At 53.3% G+C, this 27,453-nt stretch overlaps 9 protein-coding genes across 9 annotated transcripts; 4 read left to right on the top strand and 5 right to left on the bottom strand.

The window, feature by feature from the left end:
• Window positions 1-1,868: 1,868 nt before the first annotated feature.
• On the top strand, window positions 1,869-2,709 carry P168DRAFT_232790 (uncharacterized protein; the record flags this gene model as incomplete). Its single annotated transcript, XM_024833334.1, has 5 exons — window positions 1,869-2,065; window positions 2,121-2,149; window positions 2,229-2,355; window positions 2,421-2,548; window positions 2,609-2,709. The coding sequence occupies 5 exons, from the start codon at window positions 1,869-1,871 to the stop codon at window positions 2,707-2,709; spliced, it is 582 nt and encodes a 193-aa protein (XP_024694037.1).
• A 697-nt stretch (window positions 2,710-3,406) lies between these two features.
• On the bottom strand, window positions 3,407-4,698 carry P168DRAFT_280371 (type III PLP-dependent enzyme; the record flags this gene model as incomplete). Its single annotated transcript, XM_024835862.1, has 3 exons — window positions 3,407-3,993; window positions 4,071-4,466; window positions 4,527-4,698. The coding sequence occupies 3 exons, from the start codon at window positions 4,696-4,698 to the stop codon at window positions 3,407-3,409; spliced, it is 1,155 nt and encodes a 384-aa protein (XP_024694036.1).
• A 938-nt stretch (window positions 4,699-5,636) lies between these two features.
• On the top strand, window positions 5,637-7,147 carry P168DRAFT_232986 (putative MFS transporter; the record flags this gene model as incomplete). The annotated part of the gene is made up of 4 exons (XM_024833353.1): window positions 5,637-5,682; window positions 5,750-6,432; window positions 6,496-6,598; window positions 6,681-7,147. The coding sequence occupies 4 exons, from the start codon at window positions 5,637-5,639 to the stop codon at window positions 7,145-7,147; spliced, it is 1,299 nt and encodes a 432-aa protein (XP_024694035.1).
• Window positions 7,148-7,551: 404 nt separating this feature from the next.
• On the bottom strand, window positions 7,552-11,691 carry P168DRAFT_250078 (GDPD-domain-containing protein). Its single transcript, XM_024834202.1, has 8 exons — window positions 11,357-11,691; window positions 9,170-11,293; window positions 9,058-9,116; window positions 8,940-8,981; window positions 8,731-8,835; window positions 8,430-8,685; window positions 7,937-8,352; window positions 7,552-7,867 (listed from the first exon to the last, which is right to left on the bottom strand). Exons 1-8 carry the CDS (start codon window positions 11,493-11,495, stop codon window positions 7,796-7,798), a joined length of 3,213 nt encoding a protein of 1,070 aa, XP_024694034.1. The 5' UTR covers window positions 11,496-11,691; the 3' UTR covers window positions 7,552-7,795.
• Window positions 11,692-13,380: 1,689 nt separating this feature from the next.
• On the bottom strand, window positions 13,381-15,333 carry P168DRAFT_316962 (putative serine/threonine protein kinase; the record flags this gene model as incomplete). Its single annotated transcript, XM_024840063.1, has 1 exon — window positions 13,381-15,333. The coding sequence occupies one exon, from the start codon at window positions 15,331-15,333 to the stop codon at window positions 13,381-13,383; it is 1,953 nt and encodes a 650-aa protein (XP_024694033.1).
• Window positions 15,334-17,520: 2,187 nt separating this feature from the next.
• On the top strand, window positions 17,521-18,352 carry P168DRAFT_124029 (uncharacterized protein). Its single transcript, XM_024832635.1, has one exon. It carries the CDS (start codon window positions 17,688-17,690, stop codon window positions 18,180-18,182), a length of 495 nt encoding a protein of 164 aa, XP_024694032.1. The 5' UTR covers window positions 17,521-17,687; the 3' UTR covers window positions 18,183-18,352.
• Window positions 18,353-18,857: 505 nt separating this feature from the next.
• On the bottom strand, window positions 18,858-22,103 carry P168DRAFT_325795 (vacuolar protein sorting protein DigA). The gene is made up of 3 exons (XM_024841053.1): window positions 21,776-22,103; window positions 19,105-21,700; window positions 18,858-19,034 (listed from the first exon to the last, which is right to left on the bottom strand). The coding sequence occupies exons 1-3, from the start codon at window positions 21,987-21,989 to the stop codon at window positions 18,950-18,952; spliced, it is 2,895 nt and encodes a 964-aa protein (XP_024694031.1). The 5' UTR covers window positions 21,990-22,103; the 3' UTR covers window positions 18,858-18,949.
• Window positions 22,104-22,336: 233 nt separating this feature from the next.
• P168DRAFT_288904 (ubiquitin C-terminal hydrolase family protein) lies at window positions 22,337-25,386 on the bottom strand. Its single transcript, XM_024836895.1, has 5 exons — window positions 24,862-25,386; window positions 24,707-24,799; window positions 24,274-24,648; window positions 23,575-24,214; window positions 22,337-23,525 (listed from the first exon to the last, which is right to left on the bottom strand). Exons 1-5 carry the CDS (start codon window positions 24,931-24,933, stop codon window positions 22,363-22,365), a joined length of 2,343 nt encoding a protein of 780 aa, XP_024694030.1. The 5' UTR covers window positions 24,934-25,386; the 3' UTR covers window positions 22,337-22,362.
• On the top strand, window positions 25,282-27,139 carry P168DRAFT_288903 (mitochondrial 54S ribosomal protein uL5m). Its single transcript, XM_024836894.1, has 3 exons — window positions 25,282-25,908; window positions 25,979-26,671; window positions 26,761-27,139. Exons 1-3 carry the CDS (start codon window positions 25,673-25,675, stop codon window positions 26,882-26,884), a joined length of 1,053 nt encoding a protein of 350 aa, XP_024694029.1. The 5' UTR covers window positions 25,282-25,672; the 3' UTR covers window positions 26,885-27,139.
• Window positions 27,140-27,453: the final 314 nt, after the last annotated feature.

Genomic DNA, 27,453 nt, shown 5'->3' with positions numbered 1-27,453 from the left:
GGCGCGCCTGTCAATTTTACCATGTATGAGGATGATCACCCGCCTTGAAGCTTGTTCTATCCCATGGGACTCAGGTCATCTCTGCATCAAACAGCCGAGCTGAGGGAAGTTGATGTAGTTCGTTATTCGATCTCTGAAGGCGCCACTCGACTATCAGAGCCTCCAATGACCGTACGGCTCTCGAGTGTGCACTGGTTTTGGACCAAAGGGAGGTCAGCCAGCTATCAACGTCGTCGTCTCATCTAACTTACCTTCCGGTCTATCCAGCATATGGAGTGAATTGATATCGTGCTCCTTCGAAGCGAGAAGGACTCAGTACATGTAAAGCCTGTCTTGTCCTGGGTGATATCACATGATCAGGTACTCTGGGCAATGTCCCATCCAGCAAAGAAGAAAACTTCACTTCTTCCACATCAATCACCCACTCAGCTCACAGACCTCATTCTCGAACACTCTCAGCCCCTACCTATTGGGTACCATCACACTATTGGTGGAGGAGGCTTCACCTCCTTGGCAACCACACGCCCGCATCCCAAATGGCCATTCCCCGAGAGGAAGAGCACACACTCCATCGTAACAATCACGCCATTTTCCCTCATCGACACCGCATATCAGAGCCAGTGCCGGCTGGTCTTCTCGTCGTCTATAGGGGAGGGGGGCACTTTGACAACGACGCCAACGGCGGCCCACCGTGCCTAGTTCTTCAAGTCACGTCCTGTTGCCGACCCCAATATACATACTACCCCACTATCAACTTGAAACAGCTCGACGTGACCCGGTCCGTGTCAGACTTGGTACACAGGCTCCGAAATGGGAATATGCGGGGAAACTGGTCTCAATTCGGTCAGAAATCAGTTGAAACAGGAAAAAGTTGGTCGGGCACATCCGCAGGGACAACATAAAAGGCTGCGTTTGTTCCATCAGTCTGGGGAAATTGCGGAGCGCATGAAGTCTGCTCTGTAAACTGGGGCGAGATCGTATTTGCGGAGTTCAGACGGGGGCCACCGATGTCATTCTAACCACCTACGACATTGATCGGCCGTAACAGCCACGGACCCACGCCCGTGGTTCTGTCCGATTGCCTATTTGAGCCCGGAGAAGACGGGGTGTTCGAAACAGGTCTGAAGCACTCCACCATGGGGACCGAGATATGGGATCCTGGGTCATTGCTTCACCAACTGATTATAAAAATGGCCAATATAACGATTATAACAATGACTTACCCAAGGTTGCGAATAGTTGCAAGGCACGAAGAAACAAAGCAATAGTTTATGTGGGGGAAACACTGCAAGTCAGCAGACGTTTGGTCGATTGCATGTCCCACTACTCCACACTATCTACGGAGTAGTATGAGATCTCAACTGGTGACGACATGTGAGTATAGTGCCTCCCGGCCTGATGCGCCAGTTTCCATGTCGGTCTCATGATGCTAGTAGGCAACTGAACGAATCTTAGCCAGTCTTGTGCCGCAATTTTATTAACTGCTGAGCTTGTGACGCTGGCTTCATATCATTGACGATGCTAAAGCTGTTACAACCCAAGAGGCACTTGTCTCGATCAAGGATATAGCTAGACGGAACCAGCAAGGACCAAGACGGGCCGTGACTCTTTTCCATAGATGCAACACCACTGCCAGTTATTGCCTTGTGATCTAGTCTTTCCGAATTCCACACGGATCCAGAAAGAGGATATCCTTTCCGTATACCACACAGCCAGAGACGCGGGCTGCTCGGGCCTACTGTGTACATTATATAAAGGCTCGTCTCGACTCTTCATTATAAAGAGAGCTGATGTCTTCAAAGTTGACCTGCATCCTACAGTTTATCCACCACCTCACTCAACAAAGAAACACCACATCTCTTTGCAAAATGCAGCTCCTGTCTCTTCTTCCTTCCCTGGCCCTCGTGTCCGCGGTGGCCTCGTCCCCGCACGCGGCCCCTGCCAGCCTCTTCATCCGCGCCAATGATCGAGGCAACGAGACCATTGCCGGACTTGGGACTCGCAAGCAGGCGGTTGTGTCCGCTGGTGGGAACACCCGCGACCTGGCCATCGCCATGCTGGAAACGTCAGTCCCTTCTTTCCACCCGCGTCCGTGATACGCTCCCGCTGACACGTCCCAGTACAACCATGACTAGCGACTATACCTATGGTACGTCTGCAGACCAATCAGCAGCACGGGTGACCACGCAGCAACTGCGAGCTAACGGCCGGGTTTCTACTGATTGCAGGTGACGGCAAGACCGGCGACGCCACAAACTTTGGCATCTTCAAGCAGAACTGGTTCATCCTGAGACATTCTGCGTCTGCATTCCTCGACGAGACCGTCGAGCAGGTAGACGATGGTGCCGTTCTCAAGTAAGTTCACTGGTCCTACCTCCAAATGTGCTTGCGTGGTGGTTGATGTTCTGGGCGTTATGCAGCGATGACCTGGACCTGGACATCAAATGTCGCCACGAGGGCGAGGAAAAGTACGGCTTCGAGACGTGGTTCAGCGGCCACCGCAACGGCGAGTCCGGAATCAACAATCCCGGCACCGACGACATCAACAGTAAGTTTGCGCGATGAACAGAGATTGCACCTTGACTGGCTTGACTGACCGGGTGGGTAGACTACATCGCCGCGATCGAGTGGATCCAGCAGCAGATCGAGAGCGACGAGAAGTACCAGGAAGACGACACTCGCTTTTGGGTCGATGTCCAGGCCATCTAGAGCGCCGCAGGAGAAGAGGCCCGCTGGCCTCCGTCCATTCTGGAATGGATCGTTTCGTCCCCTGCTGCGTGGGAGGTGATACCGAAAATGCATGGAACCATGTTGGTTTCATTGGGTTGCTTTGGCAACCGTTCACTCGTTTAGTCTTGGTTTAGTCTAGCTTGCAAGCTTCTCGCATGAAATGTACTTGTTTATTCTGGACTTACTGTTCCCGAAGTAGTCTATAGACTATCAGTTGTAGGGTGGGGTTGCTGCCAGGATGCTCATACTTAGGCGATCAATGAAGATGGAAGATGGGTTTACTTCATCAATTGGAGCCATATTAGTAGACAGGTGACACCGTCCTATCTGCAGTGTATTTACACTTTGCAACAAGTAACAGTTCATAAACAAGGCACGCAGCGTGTTATTGTCTACGCTGGGCTGCATCCTAATCTGAAAGTCCCCCACACACCCTATCCACCTGTCAACAACTCGCCTGATAGTGCCCTCGCTTCACAGACGCTGCAATCCCCATCATCTCAGCCTGTCGATGAATGTAACAATACTTCGGGATGCCTGTCTTCAAGGCTCTGCTTTCAGACTCGCTGTCGATGTAGATCACGCCGTGATCGCTCGAGAATCCGTTGAACTGAGTGGATGTTGAGGTGGTGTATGCTTGTTTTGTCAAGTCAATGAACCTCAAATCCATCTGAAGTCAAAGGAAAGATTCTTGCTTACCACCCATATTCTTATACTTCAGCCAATCCCCCACCTTCACCTCCGACTCCAACACCGCATCTCTCACCACGCAGTCCAAGCTATCACACGTCGGACCCCAGATCGAGTACCTCCGTTCCCCCTGCTGTCTCTTTCCCGTTGCCCCACCAGATAGGTAGTGGGGAGGTAAAAGCGAAGTGATCAGACTCGGCCTCATGATCTCCTTTTCCATAATCACGTTCATAAAGGACCCATACACGCCGTCATTCTGGTATAGCATGTCCGGTTCTTCCGTTTTGCGGACATCGCCAATCTGCCTCCGTCGGGAAATGACCTTGCAGGCGAGTGTGTAAGCGCTGCGCGCGTAATAGCGACCTGGCTCAGCAATGACTCGGACGTGGGGGGAAAACTCTTCGCAGAGGTACTTATGCACTGAGGATGCAATACCCTCAAAGTTGCTATCCTGAAATCCGCCGCCAATGTCCAGGAGGGTCATTTGAAAACCTTGATTCTCGGCTTGGTGGAAGACGGCTTTGGCGTTTTGGATGGCCCTGATGAAGGCGAATGCATTGATTGCGCCGGTTCCTGTTTAAGTCAGTTATTTGCTGTTTTTTTGTTTTTTTTTTTAAAAAAAAAAAATTTAAAGCGATGTAGGTACATACCAACATGGAAGCTAACCCCCGTCACGTTCAAGTCTAGTTCCCTCGCTCGAGCCAACAGTAAAGGGACATACTCAGTCGAGGCCCCAAACTTCTCCCCAAAATCAATCAGCGCATCACTGTCACTGGCGAAGATCCGAAGAACAAGTTGCGCATCAGGGTGATACGCCTTGATAGTGTCCAGCTCATCGAGGTTGTCAAACGTCGTGTGCGTGACGCCCACGCGCCGGGAAAACACGAGCGACGACGCCGTCTTGCAAGGGTTGGCAAAGACAATGCGCGACGGGTCGACGCCCAGGCTGAGTACGCTCTGGAGTTCCGCGATGGAGGCGCAGTCGAACCCGGTGCCGAGCTCACAGAGCAGTCTGAGGAGGGTTGGGTCGGCATTGCATTTCACCGCTGACACCGATCAGAAGGGGCTATATAACCAGAAGAAGTGGTGCGGAAAACAACGCTTACCATAGAAAGGGTGGACGTGAGGAAGGGCTGACCTCCATCGGCGATGCTGGCGGACGACTTGGCCGAGGTCTGCTACGAAAAAGGGCTCTTCGTCGGCGACAGATTGCCCATTTTTACTAACGCTTGAGAGTCTGTTATGAAGAGCCAAGTCAATCAGGTTGTCCATGATCATGTTTATATAAATTGGCCGTTGCTTATCATGGATGGAGGCGTTCTTCCAGCCTATTTTTTTAGATCACAATATGCATTGGGTATCAGAAACCATACCTAGGGCGAGAAAAAGTTGAATCAAGACATTGAACAAGCTTTGCCGGTGTAGTCTCAGCTATGACTACGCTGAAACCAGTCTGGTATTCTCGATTCGCCGAGTAAGAGTTGTCGGGGTCTTGAGACCATCTCATGTGGTGATGGCGCGTATCTCTTTCGGCCGGATCTCGCCCACATCACCACAGCATGCGCTGCGGCATGGAATCGTTATTGGCCGAGCAGCAAGGAGGCCCTCTTTCCCCACTGCTTAACGACTTGAAATCGCATCTTGCATAACACGGGCTATATTTCCGGGCTGATCTGCGTGGTATCCATGCAAGGGGCCTCGGGGACCTCTAACGTATAGCTAAGATCAGGCGAAACCCATAGTAGTGAACATTGCAGCAAAGGCGAAACCCCTTCCTGAATGAGGGTAGCATGCAATGATTTATACATCCAAGATGTGTGTGATTCTATTACTTGTGGGAGAGACCCAAGGGGAAGTTTCGTCATTCTCTCTCTCTCTGGTCCCTGTTTCTCCCATGTTCTTACCACTACGCATTGAGAGCGCAACATGGTTCCTAGTTCAGAGATGCTCTCAAAATGGAGATCATCGGGGCCATCATGGCTCTCATCTATGCGCTCATCTCGCTGGTTTATCGTGTTGGTGGTCGCGACTGCGTATATGACGGTATGCCCAGAACCTAGCCTTGTCATGCCTCCTCATTGGGGGTTTGAGGTGCTAACGCAAGAAGGTCAAAAACTCTTAGACATTGTTCTTGTACGGAATGGTTAGCTGCACCTCATGCCTATCACGTCAAGGGCATCCCTTTCATAGCTGAATCGTATCAGATTGTTCCCATCATGCCCTCGGCGCTGGTCGCGCGAGCAGGCGTGTCACCGGATCAGCGTATGTCGCTGCAAATCGAAAAACTTGCCATAGTTCCGCTAACTGACTCTTGTTTCATCCCTCACAGAGGCATTCTGGACCAGCATCCTATTGATCTGTGAAACAGCCACGGCCTTTGCGGCTTGTCCGATCTTCGGACTCTGGGTAGACTCATCGGCTGGTCGCAGAGTCCCGTTCCTAATAGGCTTGGTTTGGCTTGCCGCCGCGATGGCTTTCTTTACCGCCGCGCGATCGACGACGATGTATATCGTTGGGAGAATTCTGCAGGGCCTCGCATCCGCGATCGTGGACGTTGCAGGTCTGGCGCTGCTGCGAGACGGTGTGGGCAACGACCGCTTAGGAGAAGGACTGGGGTACGCGGGGACCGGCCGAATGGTCGGACTGGTGGCAGGGCCGCCACTGGGAGGACTCGTGGATCGTGCCGGTGGGTATTATGCGGTCTGTATCCTAGGGTTTGTGATCGTGGCTGTGGACGCAGTGATGCGCTTAGCAGTGGTGGAGAAGGAGAAGAAGGAGAAGGGCGGGGAGCAAAGTGCCGTCCAAATGCAGGAAGGTGTTGATGCTGCTGGGGTTGAGGAAAGCGACAGGAAATCCACAACCACGGCGAGTAATACACCTGCCGAATCGGAGCCCAAGGAGTCAAAGACAAGGGTGTCATTTGCGATGTGGAAATTGTTAAAGCAGCCACGTGTGGTCATCACGCTCTGGGCGCTCGGCATCGATGGGCTGATCATCGGCGCTTGTGATGCGGTGTGTTCAGGTTCATTCGATTCCCTGATGTTGTTGTCCCGGAGCTGACCATACCCCCTCAAGACGTTGCCTACCTATGTGGAGAAGTTGTTCGGATGGGATGCCTTTGCAGCCGGTTTACTCCTCCTAGCCATGGCAGTGCCAGCACTATTGGAGCCCTGGTTTGGTTAGTCCAAACGATTGAGTGGTGCTTCTGCATCGAACATTCTCCATGTCTGTTTGAGGCCTCAACACTAATGCAATCTCAGGACGACTATGTGACCGTTTCGGAGTCCGCATCTTGGCAGTACTGGGGTTCGCAATGCATACCCCGACGCTGGTATGTCTGCAATTCGTCACCCAGGACAGTATATCGCATAAGGTCCTACTAGCCGCGCTGTTGGCATTATGCGGCCTCTCGCTCTGCGTGGCCCTGCCAGCCCTGTACATGGAGTCACAGATCGTGGTCGAAGAAATGGAGGAGCACAGTCCGGGCATCTTTGGAAAGCAGGGGGCAGTCTCGCAGGCATTTGCGTTGCAGACAATGGCCAATTACGCCGGCCTCTCAGTGGGACCCATCATTGGCGAGAATATGCTAAGTAGGTACGGGTGGAAGCCGATGACCTGGACATTGGGGGCGTTGGCTGGGGTAACCATCTTGCCTGTGTTCTATCTCAGCCATGAGAGCCTCCGGGGGGAAGAGCAAACTGAAGGCGAACAAACCGGCGAGGGTTAGAGCGCAAGGGTAACTCGTGATTTCCACAAACCAACTCGGTATTTCCATAGACTGGATTCGTAAAGTGACAAGCAGACCGGAAGACATTCATTTCCGGTGCTGGCAGATCCCCATGATATTCGAAAAAGGCGCTTGTTTTGCATTCATTGAGCGTCATTGACGCAAGAGAGGCTCTGTCAGGACTGGCTGGATCTGTCCCACGAGGTTCTCGAGGCCTTGCAGACCCAGAGTGATGCGAAGGGGCGGAAGCTGGAGATTCATGCGGTGGACGAGCCGCCTATGAGCGCGTTGCCCTGTGCGGAAGACGACGATTTTTTTGTCAGGGTATGTGAATTTGAATGCGATCCACCTGAGCGAAGGCGTCATACACTGCGTGACGCAGCAGGTGCCTGCCCCGTTGGCTTGATTTCAGACTCGTGTTTTGGATGGAGATAAGGTACAATATACTTCTCAAGCAAACACTTACTTTCCAGATCAAGTCATATCATTCAGAAAACAACATGCCTATCTGACATTCAAAAGACATCCGTTAATAAGTGTATTAAATTTGTATTAAGATGGATGTAAAGTATCTCATCTGGGTCCTGAGCCCATTGTATGCACAGAGCTAGACAACAACGAATGGAGGAAGCCCAAGCAGAGCACCACCTAGTCCAGCGCAGCAGAAATAAGCCCAACCCGATCAGTCATGATCAAATCCACCCCAGCAGCAGCTTGCATCTACAAAACCCATTAGCCAGGCATTCTCAAAACATACACCATGACACTGCTTCAGGACACCAAACCCACCTTAGCATACTCGGGGCAATTATTCTGCGCCCCATAAGACCCACACACCAGGCCCCTCCCCTTCACATACTGAACAAGTCTCGGACAGAGGACGAGCAATTCGCTCGCAAAGACAATCCCCGCGAGGTTCCACCGCTTCGCGAACCGGACGGCGGCTTTCATGCTGCCCGCTCGCATCTCCTTGTCTGTCATGGGCGGCTTGCCTGCGTTGGTGATGAACATGACGGGGTAGACTTGCTGCTTGATGGCTAGGAGGATGCAGACTTCGGGGGTGAAGGAGGAGAGGATGATGGAGCGGTTGGGTTGGGGGTGGTGGGGGTGGAATATCCGCGAGAGGATCTTGTCGATGAAGGTGTTGATTTCGATGGAGGCGGGGACGACGCCTGCTTCTGCTGCTTCGTGGAGGCGGGGGTATTCTACTTATTGTTAACTAACCTAGCTTACCTTTCTCGATTTCATCTCGGAAAGGCGGGAGGGGGAGGGTCAGACGTACTTATCTCAACGTTAAAGCTAATCGACTGAGGCAACTGCACAAGCAGCTCTTCCAGCGTGGCGAACGAATCCTGGATGAAGTCACCTCTAGTGTTTGGCTTGAACCCTTTACTGATGAAGTCAACAGTGTGCATCATTCTCTGGCGGGTTCCCTCGAGTTCGCGTTCATGGGCCCTTGTCAATGACCGTGATCGGGGTTTGGTCGGCATGCATATCGACTGGTTGATTGTAGATTGGAGCTTGCTCGCGTATGCAAACTAGGCACGTTAGAGTGGTTCATACTTCCTTGATGGGAGACTGACTTGATCAAAACTCAAATCATGGATAGCGATGTCTGTTCCCGATTCACTCAGCGAGAAGTCGTGGTAGATGATAGGCACAAGGTCTCTGGTTAACTGCACGTCTATCTATACTTAGCACCGAAATTGAAGCCCTGCGCGAGTCGCTTACCAAACTAGAAGCATGTCAGTCAGTCGCATGGGCATGGGTTATATTAGGTTAGGGTTCTTACTTCCACAAAGGCAGCGCCTTGTTTTGCAGCTGAGAGAAATGACTGCATTGTGTTAGTTCCGCCAGTGTTCAAATCGTTCCTTTCCTGGACGCTGGAAGGATGGATATAGTTGAATCACCTCAATCGTGTTCTCGCCCATCTGGAGATACGTGCGACTGGCCGTATTTTGCCCGAGTCCTTGTGTTGTCAGTAGCCTGCACCACCAAACACAAGAGTAGGTTAAATCCCACCTCTATGCCCAACAAGCTGCACACCTCCACCTCCCACATCACGACTCTGCAAAGCTCCCGGAACCGCACAATCCACCGGCCCAGCAACCACAAAAGTAAACGTCACAGTCCCCATAACGCCCAGCTTCTCCCGTTCAAGAATAGCTATAGTACGCGTGCGAACAAGACTCTCACGGCCCTCCCCAAGACCATCATTGAGGCTTTTCAATAATGCGGCACCACTACCCACCAGCCTGCGTCCCGCACGAAACAGTTTAAACGATATAACAGCCTCGGTGGGGTCCACGACTGGGAAGACGAACGGCTCGTTGAGCATGTCTCTCAGGAGGGGCAGTTTCACACAGTGACTGTTGGTTTCGCGTCCATCGCCGATGGAGATTTCCATCAAGAAGCCATTAGGCGCATACACGCTCTTTGGCATCGGTGGACTGTGGCTGAAATCTCTCAATTCCAGCGCTTCCCCCCGTTGACCATATTGCAGAGCGCCAAGATTGACGATCACGTAGCTGCGGTTTTTTCGAAAGATGGCTTTCTCCGTGGGTGTAGTCTTGGGTAGTACGCTGGCAGGACCATCGGAAATATCAAGGTCGTCAGTGTTCCCCGCATCCACCATATCAGCTATTTCCAGATGGCCCCTCAGCGCAGCATGCTCCTTCGCAGTCCACCCGAGCTGATCGCGTATATCTTGTTTCGCACCCGCGCGCAAAAGCAGCCTGACCACGGCGTGGTGGCCCTCCACGCAGGCGACGAACAGCGGGGTCCAGCCGTGGACTGGCTCGGGTGTGTTGAGATTGAGGCTGATGTGCTTGTTGTGGTTTAGCAGGGCTTCCACGTATTCAGCACGGCCGCTTTGGGCTGCGATGTAGAGGGCTGTTTCTGTTTCTGCGTGAGGACACGGGTGAGATACCGCGCGGCACTTTGCCAGCATGTACACGATCTCATCGTGCTGGTACTTGACGGCGATGGAGAAGACTTCGTTCAAGATGGCTGTCTTGTTGTGAGGTTCACTGTCTTCAACGTCGTTGAGTATATCTAGGAAGATCCGTGTAACGCCCGCATGACCGTTGATAACAGCGTAATGCAAAGGCGTCTGTCCCTGAGAATCCAACGTCAAGATCTGACCTGCAAGGCGTAGCACCTCCCAGTCCTCAAAATAGCTCAGAATCCGCTGGCACACGGTCTGCAATCCATACATCGCGCCATAATGAAGAGGACGGCGAACAAAGATGTCCATTGACAAGAGGACATCTTCCCCATCGGGACCGAGACGTTCAACCGCACGGAGGAATAAAGTCTCGCCCATTCCATCCTTCCCTTCAGTGTCATCACACTGGGAACAGGTCAGCAGCTCCAAGCTCGACTGCCCATTCAACATACCCCTCCGACCCACGACAGTGATGATCTGGTTCAAGACGTTGTGGTCAACCGCAGCACCATACCTAGCGAACGCCTTCTCCAGCAAAAAGGCCACCGAATCACGCGCCCCAGAGACGATAGCAAGCAGCGCTAGATCATAAATCAGGGCACGGAAATGCAGCCCCATGATGGCGTCATCCATCGACATCTTCTCTAGCATTGAAGCCAGCTCCCACGACTTATTATCCTCCCTGACAAAATACACCAGAAATATGCGGTAGTCATCCAATTCGGTACCCAGCCCCACGCAATCCAAACCCGGCGATCCCTCCCCCGAATGAAGCTTTACATCCGCATAAGTTCGCGCAATAGGGACTGTCAACATGTTGAAAATGTCTTCATATCTTGTAGCCCGTGCTGCCCAGTGGGCATTTATGTCCATCCAGTTCGATTTACGAGACTGGTGGGTTTCCACCATTGGGGGAACGCAGTGTCTCTCGATCTTCGCGTAGACCAGCTCGATGGCTTCGGCGTTCACGCGGTAATACCACTGCAGCTTGTCTAAATCTCCGCGCAACTCCACCATCGCGCTGAGTAGATTCCCCAGCTCAGCGCAGTTCGCGTTTCCTATCCTCAACATCCCATGCTCTTCCTCCCCGTACCCATACGCTTTGAGAATCTCCATGCGCCTAGCACACAAGTATTGATATCTTCCCTCACAACACTCGTCGAAAGACTCAACACTCCCAGCAAGAGACGCATAAACTTCTAAATGAAACACAGGTAAGAAATAGTCCTCAACAAAACACATGCAATACAATGCAATCTAACCATCAAAAACCGGCTCTCTCCCCATCAACTCAGCCTCACAGACGATGCGTTTCAGCTGTCGTGACAGGGCTGCATAGGGCACGTAGGAGGCCGTCCATTCTGGGACTTGGTGGCGGTGGTAGTTGTGGGTGAATTTCATGTTGTTGGGTTGGAATGTATGTTGAGTGTGCTACTATGCAAGGTGTGTTGTGTGGACAACGACAGACGAGATCTGTTGGAGACGGTCGTCACCTGACTACAATCTGATTGAATCTTCTCTTCATCTCTCAATTTCAACATGGCTTCAATTCGATGATTCCTACCTCCATCCTATATCCTCAATCCCTAACTCCCAACTCACACCCCATCCAACATATACATACATACATACATACAGAACAAATCACAGTACTGGCCAGATATCAAGTGCATACTATTAATAGATAGACCCCCCAATCAAACCCACCCAAAACAACCATACAATACATACAAAAAGTGGGTCAGAAACATCCGTCTCCGTCTCCGTCTTCCAACTGCAGAAACTAATTGTGGAAGTTCCGAGTTCCGAGCGGGTAACGCACTGCTGCGCCAGCTCCAGCGTCAGCGCCAACATCAGGTACCTACGTAACCTAAGGATGATGTAATGGGTCTCGACCATGATGGTCGATACCAGGGGTAATTAATCGGTTAATACGCTATACAGGTGGGGACGTTATGACGATGACGAGGGATTTCTCTGCCTTGATCTTGATCTTGATCACTGTTACTCTGTAAGGTACTTACTTACCTAGTCTGTACACTAACTGATCAGGGAGAACTGTCCGAGAGATTCCGATATCTCCCGGTATCTATCTCCTGTCATGTTGAGACGTGAATCAGACAATCAGACAACTCACTGTGCAACCAAGGTAGGTAAACAACAGCAGATAGTTAGTTATAGTCATTACATTCCAGTGGCCATGGTCTAACATCAGAAAAGGGACAGTGGTTACCAGTATTATCCGATGAAGATTATACATATTACTGTACGTCCAAGCTTCTTCCCAGGAAGTAAGCCCTTGGTGCCTGACATCCATACTAACTACCTAACCAGGATAGACTAGGTAGATCTGGCCTGTACTCCGTACTATACTATACTATACTATACTATCCCCTGTCTTTCTATAGACTATATGATACTACACTCGGAAGACTCGAGCAATATTGAATGATCTGATATCTATATCTATATACTCCGTACTGTTTAAGCCGATATCCTCATTTTACATAGTAAAGTCAATCAGGGTCAGTAGAGTGAGCTCATACGATCAAGACACGATACAGATCTACAACCTACGAGAAAGACATAGCGTGTCACGATAATACTATCGATGATATTATTCCGAATACCACGACTACCGTCATCCGCCAGACATCCCAACATCCTACATACAATACAGAATGCTTCATGTCAAAAGAGAGACCGGTCGCTTTTCCCGTACACTTTTTTTCGTTTTGTGCTTTTCATATATCTGGTAAACTCCCCCGGGATGGCCCGGGGGTCTCTGCGTCGACGTCCAATTCCCGTTCGGAAAGATCGTAATTGGAAGACGACCGATGCGATCAATCAAAAATACCCTCACAGAAACACCACAGCGTCCAACCCGCTCGCCAAACAGAACCGTCCCCGCCAGTCATCCGTCCATGCGTCACTTTTGAACACTGCCGCAACCCCCTGTCGCTCCTTGCAAATGGTGATGTGTTATTATACAGAAAAAGAAAGAAAGGATGCACAGAGCATGAACATGCTCATGCATCGAAAATGCCAATAATAAGAAAGTTCTATCATCAGGGTTTCAATGGTTTTAAGAGGGGATAAAAGAAAAGAAAAAACAAAGGCTGTGAAGAGCCGGAGTTTCTGTGCAGAATGATCGAGTGGAGATATAAAGAAAAAGTTGAACCAGGTATTTGCAAATGATCGTCGAGTCGCTTCCGGGGGGGGTGCCACGGGATTAAGAAGTCACAGGCGGATCGAAAAAGTGGCGGGAAAAAAAGAGCCAATCCCGTTACAGATGAAGGTCGTGCCAGCCCCCAACGAGATCAAGATCCTCGTCGACGCTGTCGGCGTAGGTGGGGGAGGTCCACGGGTCGGCCACGGGTTGCAAGGCCTCCGGGGAATCGCGACGCCAGCCCTTCGCCAGGAAGGGGCGGCGACGGCCCGGGGATGGCAGGTGGTGGTCCTTCTTGGTCCAGGTGCCGTAGTCGAAGCCCGAGGAGCCGAGGCCCCAGTCCCGTCGCCAGGCCATGGGGTTGGCGGCGGGCGGCGCGGACGGCTTGTAGTTCCGACGCTTGTCACCCAATGCCGCCCACTTGTCCAGCGGCGAGGTCTTGGGGGACCGCGGTGGCGTGCGCGGGGCCACGTGGAAGGTGACCGAGGACACGCCGGACGCGGCGGGCGACGACTTCTCGGCGGGAGGGTCCGCCACGGCCGGAGGGGTGTCGGGACGGGGGGGCGAGACCGTGGTAGCGGCGGCGGCGGTCACGGGCTGGACGGGGCGGGCGCTCGAAGGCAACGCCGACCCGTCGGCACTGCCGCTCTCCTGGCTCCAGCTGCGGGCGTTCTGGGCGCGGCGCTGCTGCAGGGCCGAATCCTCGTGCTCGGACAACGCCTCCTCCTCCTCTTCCTCCTCGTCCCAGAGATCGCTCCAGCTCTTGGAGATCTGGTCCTGTTGGCGCCGGCCAAAGACCATAGACAGAGACGGCAGCGGCTTGTGGGCGGGCAGGGACCCGGTGATGGGGACGGGATCCGAGGGCGGCGGGAAGCGCGACGCGACGGGGCGCGCCGCGGGGGCGGACTCGCCGAGGGCGGACTCGAGCACCGAGGCCATCGAGGGGGTCGTCGCCTGGCGGTTGGAGAACCACGAGGTGCCGGCCGTCTCCGAGGGCGGGAAGAGATCCTCCGAGTAGGCGTCGTCGGGGATGACGGAGAGCGGGCGGGCCAGATCCGACGGCGGGGGGCTGGTCTGCAGAGCCTTGGCCCAGGGGAAGGAGTCGCCCTGGTTGACAAAGGGACTCTGGAGGGACGGGGTGCGGAGCGGCTCGCGGTTGGCGGTGGCGGGGACCACCTCGCGTTCGTCGGTACAGAACTCGTCCAGGGCCTCGTCGTCGGTGGTGAAGGAGACGGCGCGGAGGACGGCGTCCCGCATGCCGGCGAGGGATCGCTTGCTCGGGTCGAGGGCCAGGGCATGGCGCAGGATCTCGAAGGTGTCCTGGGACATGTTGGTGAAGATGTCGAAGAGCGACTGGCGATCGCGGACGTAGTCGGCGAACAGGACGTCAGACTCGGTGGGCGTGGCGAAGGGGTTGCGGGCGAACAGCACGTTGAGCAAGCAGACGCCGACGGCCCAGACGTCGGCCTGGGCGGGGGCGTACCCGGTGGCGGCGGGGTCGTACTGCTCGGGAGCCATGTAGCGGTCGCTGCCGACGCAGGCCTCGTGGGACCAGGCATCGCCGGTGGCCAGACCGAAGTCGCCGAGCTTCATGGAGCCGTCCTGCATCAGGAAGATGTTCTCGGGCTTGATGTCGCGATGGTAGAGCGCATTGGCGTGCATGAACTCGACGGCCCCGATGAGCTGCAGCATGAAGTCCCGCACGTGCTCGGTCTCGAGGGGGCCGCGGTTGAGACGGATGGCCTCGTAGAGGTCACCGTTGGCGCAGTACTCCAGCACCAGGTACAGGTGCTCGTCAGTCTCGAAGGAGTGAACCAGGTTGACCAAGTTGGGATGGTGGGCAAGACGGCGGTGGCAGTCCAGCTCGACCAGGCGATAGTCCGGGCCGGCCGGGGAGACCGGGTCGGCCGCGGAAGCCTTGACGAGACGCTTGATGGCGACGTCCTGACCGGACTGGATGTCGGTGGCCAGGAAGACGATACCGAAGGAGCCATGGTTCAACGGAGCGAGGGTGCGAAAGCGGCCGTTGAGGAGCTCGCCGGGCACGAAGGAGTTGTTCGAGGCGTCCATGCTGTCGAAAGGTTGGTTCCCGATATTAAAGTTATGCGTATATAGATTGAACGAAGCTGACGAGTCCTACAAGGACTGTGGGAGGCGACGACCGAGAAGAGGAAAAAAAAGAAGAGAGGAAGTAAAGCGGCAAGAAGAATCGAAGGAAGACAAGGAAAACAGTTGGTTGTTGGCTCAAAGTTTCATATAAATAGCAGAAGTGATAAAGTGATCACAAAAGAAAAAGGATGAGAGGCGAAGTCGCGGGATGACGATAGGAAAAAGTAATGAGGTTTGTAGTCAAAAGATCGTTATGGGTTCATCTGTCGTGGGTTTTTTTTGATAGTATAGCAAGATGGATGGCAGGAGCCAAATGCGGCAGACCAAAAGAGAGGAGTAAAGAAGGTGGGGGTTCAATGCGAGGGCACCGAACGGACGAAAGATGGAAGTAAGGAAGAAGAAAAAGAGGAGACGCTGCGTAATATCGTGAAGAAGAAGATGCCAAACAGTATAGACAAGAGGTCAAGGAAAGCGGCCTTCGAACACCAGGTTGAAGGACGGGGGGGGGGGGTCGTGACTCCAAGGACGATCAAGTCATCGATTGTCGGAGAGTTGAGTTGCAAGTCAACGGCAGGGGTTCCCTGATATATAGCCGAGGCACTGGACAACTGGTACCCGGCGTCTTCAGACCCTGACGGGCGTTGGCAGAAGAGACCTCAATACCAGCAACCCAGCCCGGAACTTGTTTCACGAAGAGGGACAACTCAGCAGGCGATGGAGCGGGACGATAGGATCACACCCAAGGAGGAGTGTTCAGCGGCTGCTGGAGGAGAGAGTTGAAACGTAGCAGGAGCTGGACGGCAGGAGCGAGACGGGCGGGTCTGCAGGGAGACCGATGATGGGTTGTCGTCTTGCTTTTGGGTGGAGTCTTGGTTGGTGAGTCACGAAGGGTGTTCGAACGGGCCAGCAACGAGACCGTGGCACCGGACGATAGGCAGGCGTGCCTTGTGTATTGACGAGATCAACGAGAAGAGAACTGTCCGTTGATAGGCACGAGGAGATTGACTGCAATGGTGGATTGGTGGTTGGATTGGGGATTGAGGAGAGTGGACGATAGGTAGATGGATGATTGGGAGGCGATGTAGTATAGAGTAGAGGGTAGTTGAGAAGGTAGTGGCGAAGGGAAGGAGTTATAGAGATGGGAAGTGGGAAGATGGAAAGCAAGGGAAGCGAAGAGGAAGAAGAAGAAGGAAGGAAGGAAGAGAAGATGAGGACGAGAGGATGGGGATGAGGAGGAGATGAGAAAGAGCGAGAAGAAGAGAGATAGAGAAAGAAGAGGAAGGATGGAGAGGAAGATAGGGAGATGGAGAGGAGAGGAGGATAGGAGATAGGAGGTTAGTCAGTCTTGGTATTGGTATGTATGGTAAGTATGGGAGGATGGAGGCAAACCCGGACGGGAAGACGGCTTAGCAGGAAAGGAGGTGGGGAACTCGTGGAGGAAGACAGTAGTCTGAGTGGTGGTGGATGAAGTGTGAGTGGAGCAGTCAAGAGTTGGTTGGTGGTTTCCTCGTGGTATCGGTCATACCATACCGGAAGCGGTGTATTATCACACCATTTGCCCATACCATACATACCGTACGGATACACCCATGGTTTCCCTCCATACGTCGTCATCGCCTTACTGGAACCTTCCACCTTTATGAGTCAGACTCGATTCAACATCAATAGTTCTTCTATACCGATGATAACAGATGAATGAGTAGAGAGTATCTAGTTAGTCAGTACTCAGTACACAGTAGAGTATTCTACAGATACCCAGCATCTTCAGCAGGTAAACCTGCTGAGGACCTGCTGGGTAAGATCTTAACCCAAAACAGCCCGCTGCATCATCTGCACCTCCTCCCCAACAACCAATCCCTCTTCAAACCACTCACACCCGGTGGATCATTCCGTCTCAGGAAGAATCTCCCGATAAGGAGCAGTCCCTGGTCACTTCTCACACCGCTGCTGTGTGGTGTGGCTGTAAGGTTTGACACCTGACCTGGACCAACTGGCTTCATAGCTTGGACCAACTGGCACTACGTGTTCTTCCGTACTGACCTACCTAAGTACTATGAACCTAAGTACTACCTACCTGAGTACTGGAAGGTAGAAAGTCTAGATTACTGCGTTCTTTCTTTCAACTTGAGGTATCCCAGGTAACACCCTTGGTGACATGAAATCAAAGAATGTGAGGTTACCCCGCACGATCATCCAACCCCAAACACATCATCATCATCATCTGGTGGCGCTATCCCCAACCAGTCGACACTAGAAAGGGGCCACCTGTCAATAGTCTCCTGTACGGAGGACCCTGATGGACGGAGTATACGTCGATGTATATGTACAGGTACATATACCAATCCTTGTCAAACACACTATCCTATAATTTATATCTTACACCACTACTAACCTTGTCTACCATCCTATCTAGTTATCTACCAGGTACCTATAAGTACCTGGTACTAAGGAGTACTAAGAAGTACGTACTCATTGATTTACATCATACACTCAACACCAACAACACCCCAAACAACAACACCACCACATCACACCATAACACCACACTACAATCCCACCTATCACATCCATATCTCCTCATATGCACTCGACCCGACCAAGACGAAACGGATCCTTCCCCGACCATCAACCGGACTAGTATCATACTAACTATCTCTCTCCTCTCCTCAGGATCAACACAACAACAAAAGGTCGGTTGGAGTCCCCATGACGATCCTCCACATTCCCTCACTCCATCCTCCCCACTTATGTACGCAGGAGAAGTATGTATATGTATCATCTGTAAAGGAAGACAGGGGGCGGGGAAATGACAAAAGAAAAGTTAGTTGTGCTTCCAACTCTCTGTCCTCAAAGTAATTCAAACCCAGTTGGTTAAGGTAGTGGTTACAATTGAATTGAATCTGTGAATCTGACTGATTAAACTCATTAAACTCATTGAACTCATTAATTTCATCAAAATGATATAAAATAATAATAAACCCAACTCAACAAACCCACACCTAAATCCATCAATAAATAACCCACAAAGTCTAACAAGGATCATCGATCGACTCTGTGGGACAAACCCGGGGTAAAAAAGTGTTGGTTGAACCTAGCCAGCTAAGGTGGTTCGGCGTGACGCCCGGTGGAGTCTTTTTTTTTTTTTTTTTTTTTTTTTTTCCTGCAAGGGTTGAATTTTCTTCTCTGTCCCTTGAGGATGTTGTCTTACTTGTGTTTCTGCAGTTGGAACCTTCTAGCTATTTGGCTTTTTGGTTGTTACTGGATGGACTGTATTATCGGGTATATGTATTATGGTAGAGAAAGACTCATAATGAGAATGAGAATAATAGGAGAGGATAGACACAGATAGATAGGTAGGTAGGTAGATAAACGCTGAAGATATATATAAATATGCAATCCTGCTGATTCAATCCCTCCCCACCTATGATTTATGCGCCCGCCTACATAAATAAACAGAGGCGCAGTAAATACTAGATGCTAGAAATGCAGTATCAATTAATCCATATGGCCTAACATGTCCTACACATCTATACAGCTGATAATAATACCTAGAAGACTCAAATAATGATGATAAATATTATAACCCCCATTCGTCGGTCGCATCCGCCGTCGTGATGAACGGTCGGTCGATCTGTTTGATCGCGTGGTCGCCGCAGAGGATACTATAGAAATTAGCATGCACAATCCGAAAGAAGAGAAGAAAGAAGAAAAGAAGAAAAGAAGAAGACATACCACGCCTCAGCAATCAACCCATCCAACTCCTTCACGATCGCCTCCCGTCGCCCCTCACCATCTCCCCGATTCAACTGCGTCTGCAAATCCCGCATATACTTCTTCTTGCCCCCCGCCCCCTCCAGCACCGCCGTCCCCAAGCAATCACTGTGGAACGCATGCTGGCACGGAAACACGAAAAATTGCCGACTCAGCACCGGCAGCCCGCACAGCCAGCACTTCTCGCCGGGCTCTACGATCGCGTACCGCGTGTCCAGCCCGGCAATCTCGCCGCGAATCTGCCGCGCCGTGTGTGCCGAGTTGTCCATCTCCTGGCGCAGCGCTTCGATGTGTCGCGAGTAGTCTTCCAGCGCGCTGCAGATCTCGTCTTTGAAGTCGTCGATGACGGCGAAGTCCGGGAAGAAGGGGATGAGGTCTTCGATGCGGAGGAGTTCGCAGCGGCGGAGGAATTCGATCGCGTCTTTGATTCCGGTGCCCGGTTGGCGGATCTTCTTTTCGGCTACGAGGAGCCAGAGTTTCTTGCGGAGCGCGTCTTGGCCTTCCGGTCGGTCGGCGACGATTGCGGCGAGCTCGATGTCGCCGTGTTGGAGGGCGAGTTCCACGGCTTGGAGGTATTGGCCCATGGCGCTGTAGATGTGGATGCAGGACTGGACTCGCTCGTGCTGGATGCAGAGGCGGAGCGCGAAGTCTGCGTCGTAGGGCGGTGGTGATGATGGCTGCGACTGGAGGTATGTGAGGAGCCCTGCTTCTGACGAGGATGCGCTCGACGCGTGGATCGAGATGAGCGTGTTGTGCACCGCCGCCGACGGCCGCGGGTGGTTGACGATGATGAAGTTGAGGTACCGCACCGCCTGGTTCTCCCGCAGCGGCACCTTGCCCGCCGTCTTGTTGTAGTGCAGGAGGCCCGGGATCAGTCGCTCTGGGTCCAGGTTCGTCTGCCGCATGAGGATATCTACTAATCCCGTGGCCGCGTGCGTCATCAGCACGCTGCTGTACTTGTAGAACACGTCTGCGCGGCTCTGCCGCTGGAGCACGTTGAGCGCCTCGGTCCACTTCTCGCGCTGGATCCAGTAGGATAGGACGTAGTGGTGGTCGTCGGTGGCCGTCGCGAAGAAGAGGAGCTCCTCTTCCCGCCCGTGGCTACTCATGATGCCGTAGGCTGTCTTCTGGTCTAGGTCGCTCTTGTACTTGGTCACGAAGTCCTGAAAGTCAGCCCGCACGCGGTCGAGCTCGTTTTGGATCTGCTCTGTGCTGGCTCCCTCGGCCAGCTCCGCCCGCGTCGCGATGTTGTCGTCGAGCGAGTTCAGCTTCGACATGAACACTTCGACCAGCCAGCTGGCGACCATGGTGCGCTGCATCGACGACGACTTCTTGTACGTCGCCAGCTGCGAGAGGAGATACGTGCGCAGCGCGTCGTGCTCGCCGCGATTGATCAGCACCAGGCAGACCTCCTCGAACCCTTTGCTGCTCTTGCCCCACACCTTGGCAGCCTCCAGGTAGCGGCCCTTGGCCGCCAGGGAATCGCCGGATGCCGTGGCGACCGCGTCCTTCTGCGCACTCGTGTGGGCATGCTGCAGGGCCTGCTCGAACATTTTCTTCTGCAGGAAGACCTTCCACACCTCCCGGTCCTCGTCCTCGACGACCACCTCGAAGATCTCTTGCCCCGTGAACAGCCAGTACGTGTGCTGCATCGAGTCCGTCAACAGGCCCAGCGCACTCTGTCCGGGCTCCAGCACCGATTGCTCATACACAATCTCGTCATTCATCCGGTTGACCGCCACGACCCTCCCCTCGACCAGAACGAAGATATGCCACTCCGACAGCGTCACGGCCGTGATAGGATCCTGGATCATTTTCTTCCCCCCGCGAGCCGACTCGCTCGCCGGGAACAGAGTCCGGGGAAGCATCGTCGCCTTTTCGAACGGCTGGCGCAACTCGTCCGCGGAATACGGCAGCTGGCCGTGAAAGATACCCTGCGAGTTGAGCCACGCGAATTCCTTCCCCGATTTGGCGTCCACACTCGTGCCGTCCGCGCCAGCAGGCGAGATCACCAGCGCCGACGGCGCGGCGCGTGACGGGTTCGGCACCTCATGGACCGCCGGCGCTTCCCGCTGGAACAGGTCGCTGTAGACGTGGCTTCCGCTATCTTTGCCGTGCCGCGCCGAGGGTCCCACGAAGTGCATCAGCTTGCCATGTGTCGCCAGCAACACCCGCCTCTGCTCCGGCTTGGTGGGCATCAACTCTGCCCAGATTCCGGTCACGGGAGAACCCTCCGGGACCTGGTAGACGGTGTGGACATATTTCTCTTCGCGCCGGTAGAACTCCGTCGACGGCTCAATGTAGACCTCGTAGACGTGTCCATCTGTCGACCCGACGAGAATCTCCCGAGTCGACGCGGTCGGGAGTGACGGGTTCCATGCGATGCTCTCGATTGAAACGCCCTTGAGCCGCGGCAGCGGCTTGGGTTGTCTGGATTGGGTATGGAGGTAGTAGTTCTCGCCCAGACTGGTGGTGATAATCAGGTGGGACGCGGAAGGGTCCAGGAACATGCGACGGATGACGCCAACTTCTGACGATTTCTTCGGCAGGTCGACATCTAGGGGACCGCTCAGTTAGCGGAATCTAATCCGGGGCGGGGGGGGGGGGGGACCACGTCATCGATACAACGTACCGTCGATATCTTCAGGGGCGTCCAGGTCAATGCGCAGAATTCGGTTCGTCGACAGGGCCAAGATCAGAACGTCTTTCGCCACCTGGGCCGCGACGAAATCCGCCGCGAGGGGGAACTGGAGCTGAACGCGGCGGACATCGAACATGGAGAGAGAATCGGGCGGGTCGACGAGGTTGCCGGGAGCAGCATAACCACTGGAGCTGTCCAGCGCCATGATGCGCCAATTATGCAGGGGAAGATTATATCATATCGCGACGACCAGGGGAGTGGGGAAAAGCAAGGACCAGGAGAAGAGCTGGGGTGGTCAAGCTGTTGGCGGAGTTGGGGAGAGGTGATTGACGATGACGGATCGCTGATAGCGGAGGCGGAGCGGTGGGTGCCTGGATACCTGACCATCGATCGGCACATGCCTGAGGCTACACACGTATACCTCTCTAATCTCTACAGTCGAGGACCAAGATCTCATCACGAAAGCATGCGTAAATTATATAACACACGGGTATCAAGTAATAGTCGCCTGCGCTTTCAAAGCACAAAAGAAGTGAAAGACAAAAATGAAATCCCATGCAGGTGTCCCGCACCACCCTCTACATGACCACACACTCGCGCTCCACCTTACGGCCAATTCGCTTCTCTTTGGATTTCCCCTTCTTCTCCTTATGGCTAGTTCCCTCTTTACGTCGCGGACTCTTGTCCCTCGCCTCCCCGCTGGGTACTGAGCGAATGGTGGGGGAAGATGACAGGTCCTGGTACACAAAATCGTCATCACCGTCGGGGAGGGACCCATCATTGCTGACTTTCTCCCGGCTGCGCCGCCCCGTAAACCGTTGAAACGTAGTGCTAATCCGGTTCTCGCTCGCCTGGCTGCCTGCACGGCTTCCGGGGTTGCTTCGGGTTGCCCGGGATCCGCGCCGAGGAAATCCAAAGGAATTCCGATTCCCCTCGGCATCCTTGGGGAGGAGTTGCGGCGAGGTGGAAGGGACTGAAGCCCAGTGAGAGCTTGTGGGATTGTTGGCGTAATCGACAGAATCGGAGAAAAAGATACTTTGTTTCTTCTCAATTTGCTCGGCGGGCGCCGGCTGCGTGTTTTCTGAAACAGTGATTTCGAAGCTGGGTCGCCCGGATCTGCCGCCCTCCGTGAGATCATCTGATGAAGTGCCTGTACGCAACGCCTGCAGTTTATGGGTGATGGTAGCCGGATCCGAGTCATGGGAGTCCTCCGAGTATCCTAACGAAGAATTTCGGTCCCGGAGATTGGCTGCGGCCGCATCTTCATCCACCGGCAGGATCTGATAAAACAAGAGGTACGGCGACTCGTGCCTTAAGGCCTGCTCAATGTCAACGAGCGTGACACGCTCTGCGGCTAGATCATCGAACCGCATCCAGTAGCGGGGTGCGTCCGACGAGACGGGTTCCCCGTGAGAACTGGCGGGCGGCGCACCGGCACTGGTGCCTCGAACAAGGGCGATGTAATGTCCCGAATCAACCGATTTCCCACGGTGACAGACGAGCGCTTGCAACGACAGCTTGAAATTCCCGTAGATTGGGCCATCCTCCTCGAGACTGTCGTCCTGGATAAAATGCGGGAGACCGATCTCCGTGGGGATATCGACGAAGGTGTCGAGCCGGACCGCCTTCCCGCTAGGGAGCATGGAATAGCGCTTCAAGCACATTCCCAAGATTGGTCGCTTGGCCGAGAAGTGCGCTGCGACCTGCGCATCATTCGTCGGGGTGTTGTCGGTGTACCACGCTGGAATTACGTTAGAAAGGCGCATTTGCACACGAAAGATGTAACTCACGTATCAGGCTGAAAAATTGCCACGCAGGCATCATCACCTCCTTTCGGAAAGACCCGCGGGGTGGGCTTTTGACAGGGCTGCCATCGATAGCCTCCTCGTCAGATTCCGGAATAAATCGCTCTTGCACGATGCTGTCCCGTCGCGTTCGGGACGAATTAGACCGTTCAACCTCCGCCTTCGACGGCATCGGCGTCAGTTCGTCATTGCGCAAAAGAGCCGACTGCGTGGGCGATGGTGATAGGGGCGAGCTGACTTCAACTGCCTCCACATGAGTTGAGAACCCTTTAGACATGGACAGGGAATCGGCTGATTTGACGGAATCGGCCGTGTTGTGTCGTTCGAGATAGCGCTTTACTTCAATCTTATTGTTGAAATACGACTCGAGGCAATCCTCTAAGGTGACGGCAGTCTGGCCCTCGCTTGGCTCAGGTATGGCAACTTCTAGCAGCCTTTCGTTGACGAATTTGTGGTCGCCACTCTTGTCCTCTTTCCCTGTATGATAGATGTCCATCTTCAGGGTTAGCAGAGGCAGCTCGAGTTTCTCCGTGATGAAAGTAAAGGCCTCCGACGTATCTTGCTGGCGGAGATGAGCTGCCGATTCCCAGCCGCATTCCGCGAGAGCGTCTTGCAGGTGCTTTGTCTGCAATTCGCGGTTAGTCCGTGTCTGATCGCATCAAGAAACCTTCGGCGGCTACGTACAAGATCCTTCGTTATGAGTTTCCCTGATCGCAGCAGATTGACCCATAATCTCAATAGTACCGAAAGCTTTCGGCGGGGCTCGTCCGGAAAGGATGTGTACAAGATCGCCTCGAAGCAATCCAAACGAGCAAACATAGCAAAGAGAAGCGCATCGAGATAGCAAGTGACACCCATACGGTTCTCTGCGCCGAGGAGTTTCGTGCTAGGGGAGTATTCCTTGATTATGCCTTCAATTGAGTCTTCCAGAAGCAACAGCACCTCGAGCGCTTTGTCCACATCTCCTTGGGCGTGGGGCGAGTGTAGCGCATAGCTGAGATGTTCCTGTTTCAGATCCGTGACGCCGAGCTGCGCAAGGCGTCGTTCAAGGACTTTGATCTGCATGTCTGTAAGAACACTGCGCAACCGGAGTAACAGAATTTAGAACCCCAATTACCTTCTTTGCGTCCTCACTCGCGCTCTCCGTTGTCACGCTCGTCTGGCTGGAAAACAGCCCGCGAAAGTGGGGACGGGAGAGGATGTTCGTAGTCTAGACCGGACATACTTATCAGTATCAGCCACAAAGCATCCCGACCTCGGTTCGAACCTCACCTCCTCATCCTTATTTCTCTTCTGTTTGCCGGTCTTCTCGCGTTTGGTCAAGAATCTATGAATTCCGCTCATCTTATGCCGTTCAACACGCACGCCCCAGAAAAGCTCAACGATGGATAGTGAGATAAAGGCGCCACCAGGTTGGTGGGGGGGCAGAATCTTTAAAGGCGGATCGACATGTGCAGGGATAATTCAGGCTCCTGAGTTTTCATGGAGCACGCGAAGAATCCTCGAGAAAAGTCATAGAGCACATCAGGTGAAAGATCAGAGACGTAAGCCGTAGAGTAAATCCATACGTGTGATGCTAGGCTGCAGCGGCGAACACACCCAGTGACATCACATCTGGTGACCCTAGCAACGAATATCTGGAGATGACAATGGCAACCAGGTGGAAAGACCGTAATCACCAGGGCCGATGATGGGAAAGGTCGCCAACTTATTTCGCCAGGTAACCATCAGGAGCGATCTGCAACGATCTAGGTAACTGACTGGTAGATCGGAGGGACACTGATGGCGGGGGGAAGAACGGAGCAAGAGACAACTATCACCGAACTGTGGAGCTGGATTGCCTTTTTGGGCCATAGTTAAGTGATGGCAATGTGATTCTGACTAAGCGGAGGACCGCCCGTTGTGTGCCTGACGTTCATGCCGCACCGTTGAGGCATCAAGGCACCAGCGCCAAGGCATGCAACTGGTTCCCACGTGACCTTCCACCCATCTGCATCTCCGATCCGCTTGATAATTTTTGGACGCCTCCTCAGACACCACTACCTCCCCATCAATCGTGGCCACGCATCTCTTATAGATTCAAATGGCTGCCAGCGAGTCTTCCCGATACCTGGCAAGGTCGTTGCCACGGGCTTTGGCCCAAAATGCCCGTCCTCTGGGCTTCTGTTGGCGTCGCAATGCCTCCAACCGAGCCGCTGACTTGGGCGATCTGGAGTCGGACGGGTCTCTAACAACGGCACCCGTGTCGGAGGAGACGGTGAAATCATACGATCCTATCGCGAATTCCAAGGGGCGGAAGAAGCAGCTTCCTCGGAGTCGGTAAGTCGATTGGAAAACCTTCCCGTCTGCTCAGGCCTACCCCGTCCGGTTATTAACAAACGGCTTCTAGATATCAATTCCGTTCGCCCAAATACAACCGTGGGCCGTTACATCCTCACCAGCCTCCTCCTGAATCCGATCCCTCCTCTCGACTATACGTTCCGGGCCCCTTCATGCTGCCCAGAACCGAGCAGACGTGGCAGTCGACCGTCGCGTCCGACATTCTCACCCTCTGCTACGTCCACAACCCCCCCGGCTTCAAGCCGCCGCCCAAGGCGCCCCGTCTGCGCTCCTGGGATGACAGCTCGCCCTACCACAAGAACCGTCAGCTGCGCGGGCCTCGCGGCGGTGACGTCCTGCGCCTTCTCCGCAAACCCGTCACCTTCAACAACATCCCCAAGCTCGACCGCATCACCATCCACAGCTACGTCAAGGGAGCGGCGCAGGAGCACTCGGGCTGGATCCACGTGGCCGGCATGGCCGTGCAGGCTATCTCGAACGCGCGCGTCTCGACCTTCAAGTCCCGGACGAGTGTCGCAACGTGGGGGATCGCGCCGGGTCGCGACACCGTCGCCGTTAAGGCCGAGCTCCGCGGTGAGGACATGCACCATTTCTTCGGAAAGCTGGTCGACGTCGTCTTACCCAAGGTCAAGGACTGGGAGGGCGTTAAGGGAACCAGCGGTGACAGCAGTGGTAACATCACCCTTGGTTTGGAACCGGCTCATGTCGCTCTCTTCCCGGAGATTGAGGTGAACTACGATATGTGAGTTTTCCTGTTTTTTTTTATCCCTCCTTTCTCTTTCTCTCTTTTTTGTCTTCCCGGTCAAAACATTTGGCTAACAATGAAAAAAGGTACCCCCCGAGAATGATCCCCGGTGCGCACATCACCATCCACACAACCGCCAACACCGACAAGGACGCCCGTCTCCTGCTCAGCGCCATGGGAGTCCCATTCCACGGCAAACTGGTGGACTAAATTAGAAGAGGAAAGGAAAGATCACACGCACGCATTGCGCATTGTATACAAGAGCGGGAAGGAATTTCATCTATTCATGTCATACTGATTGATTCGTGTCATCTCTTCCACTTTCTTTTTTCTTTTTTCTTTAGCTTCTCTTTTTGTATCCCCTTTTTAGTTCTATTCATCAACTCATGTAAAATACACTCTGATGTTCCTCCAATTTGCACAGGCAGACAAACAGACATCTTAAATGATTTCGAGAAAACCCGCTGGTCAATGATATTAAAATAGAATGTGTTTGTATAGATATAGATGTATGCGTTTTTTTTTTTTTTTTTTTTTTTCATTTCATCTTCAGGTCGACTCGACAACAAAACTCTCTAGATAGATAAGATGGATAGATAGATCGACCTGGGGAACCGACCCGGGAAAAAACAACGTAGAAAGCGCCTTTTTTTTAGAGGTAGGGTAGTGGGGGGAAACCCGCCAGGGGTCTTTAGAAGAACGCTCAAGATAAATAGGTGATGCATGAATGGACCCAATAGTAAGGTGGTAATAATAATGATGATCATAATCATGATAGC

This window comes from Aspergillus campestris (genome assembly GCF_002847485.1).
Source record: "Aspergillus campestris IBT 28561 chromosome Unknown P168scaffold_4, whole genome shotgun sequence".
Classification (NCBI taxonomy): Eukaryota; Fungi; Ascomycota; class Eurotiomycetes; order Eurotiales; family Aspergillaceae; genus Aspergillus; species Aspergillus campestris.
This window is presented reverse-complemented; position numbering and strand designations above follow the sequence as displayed.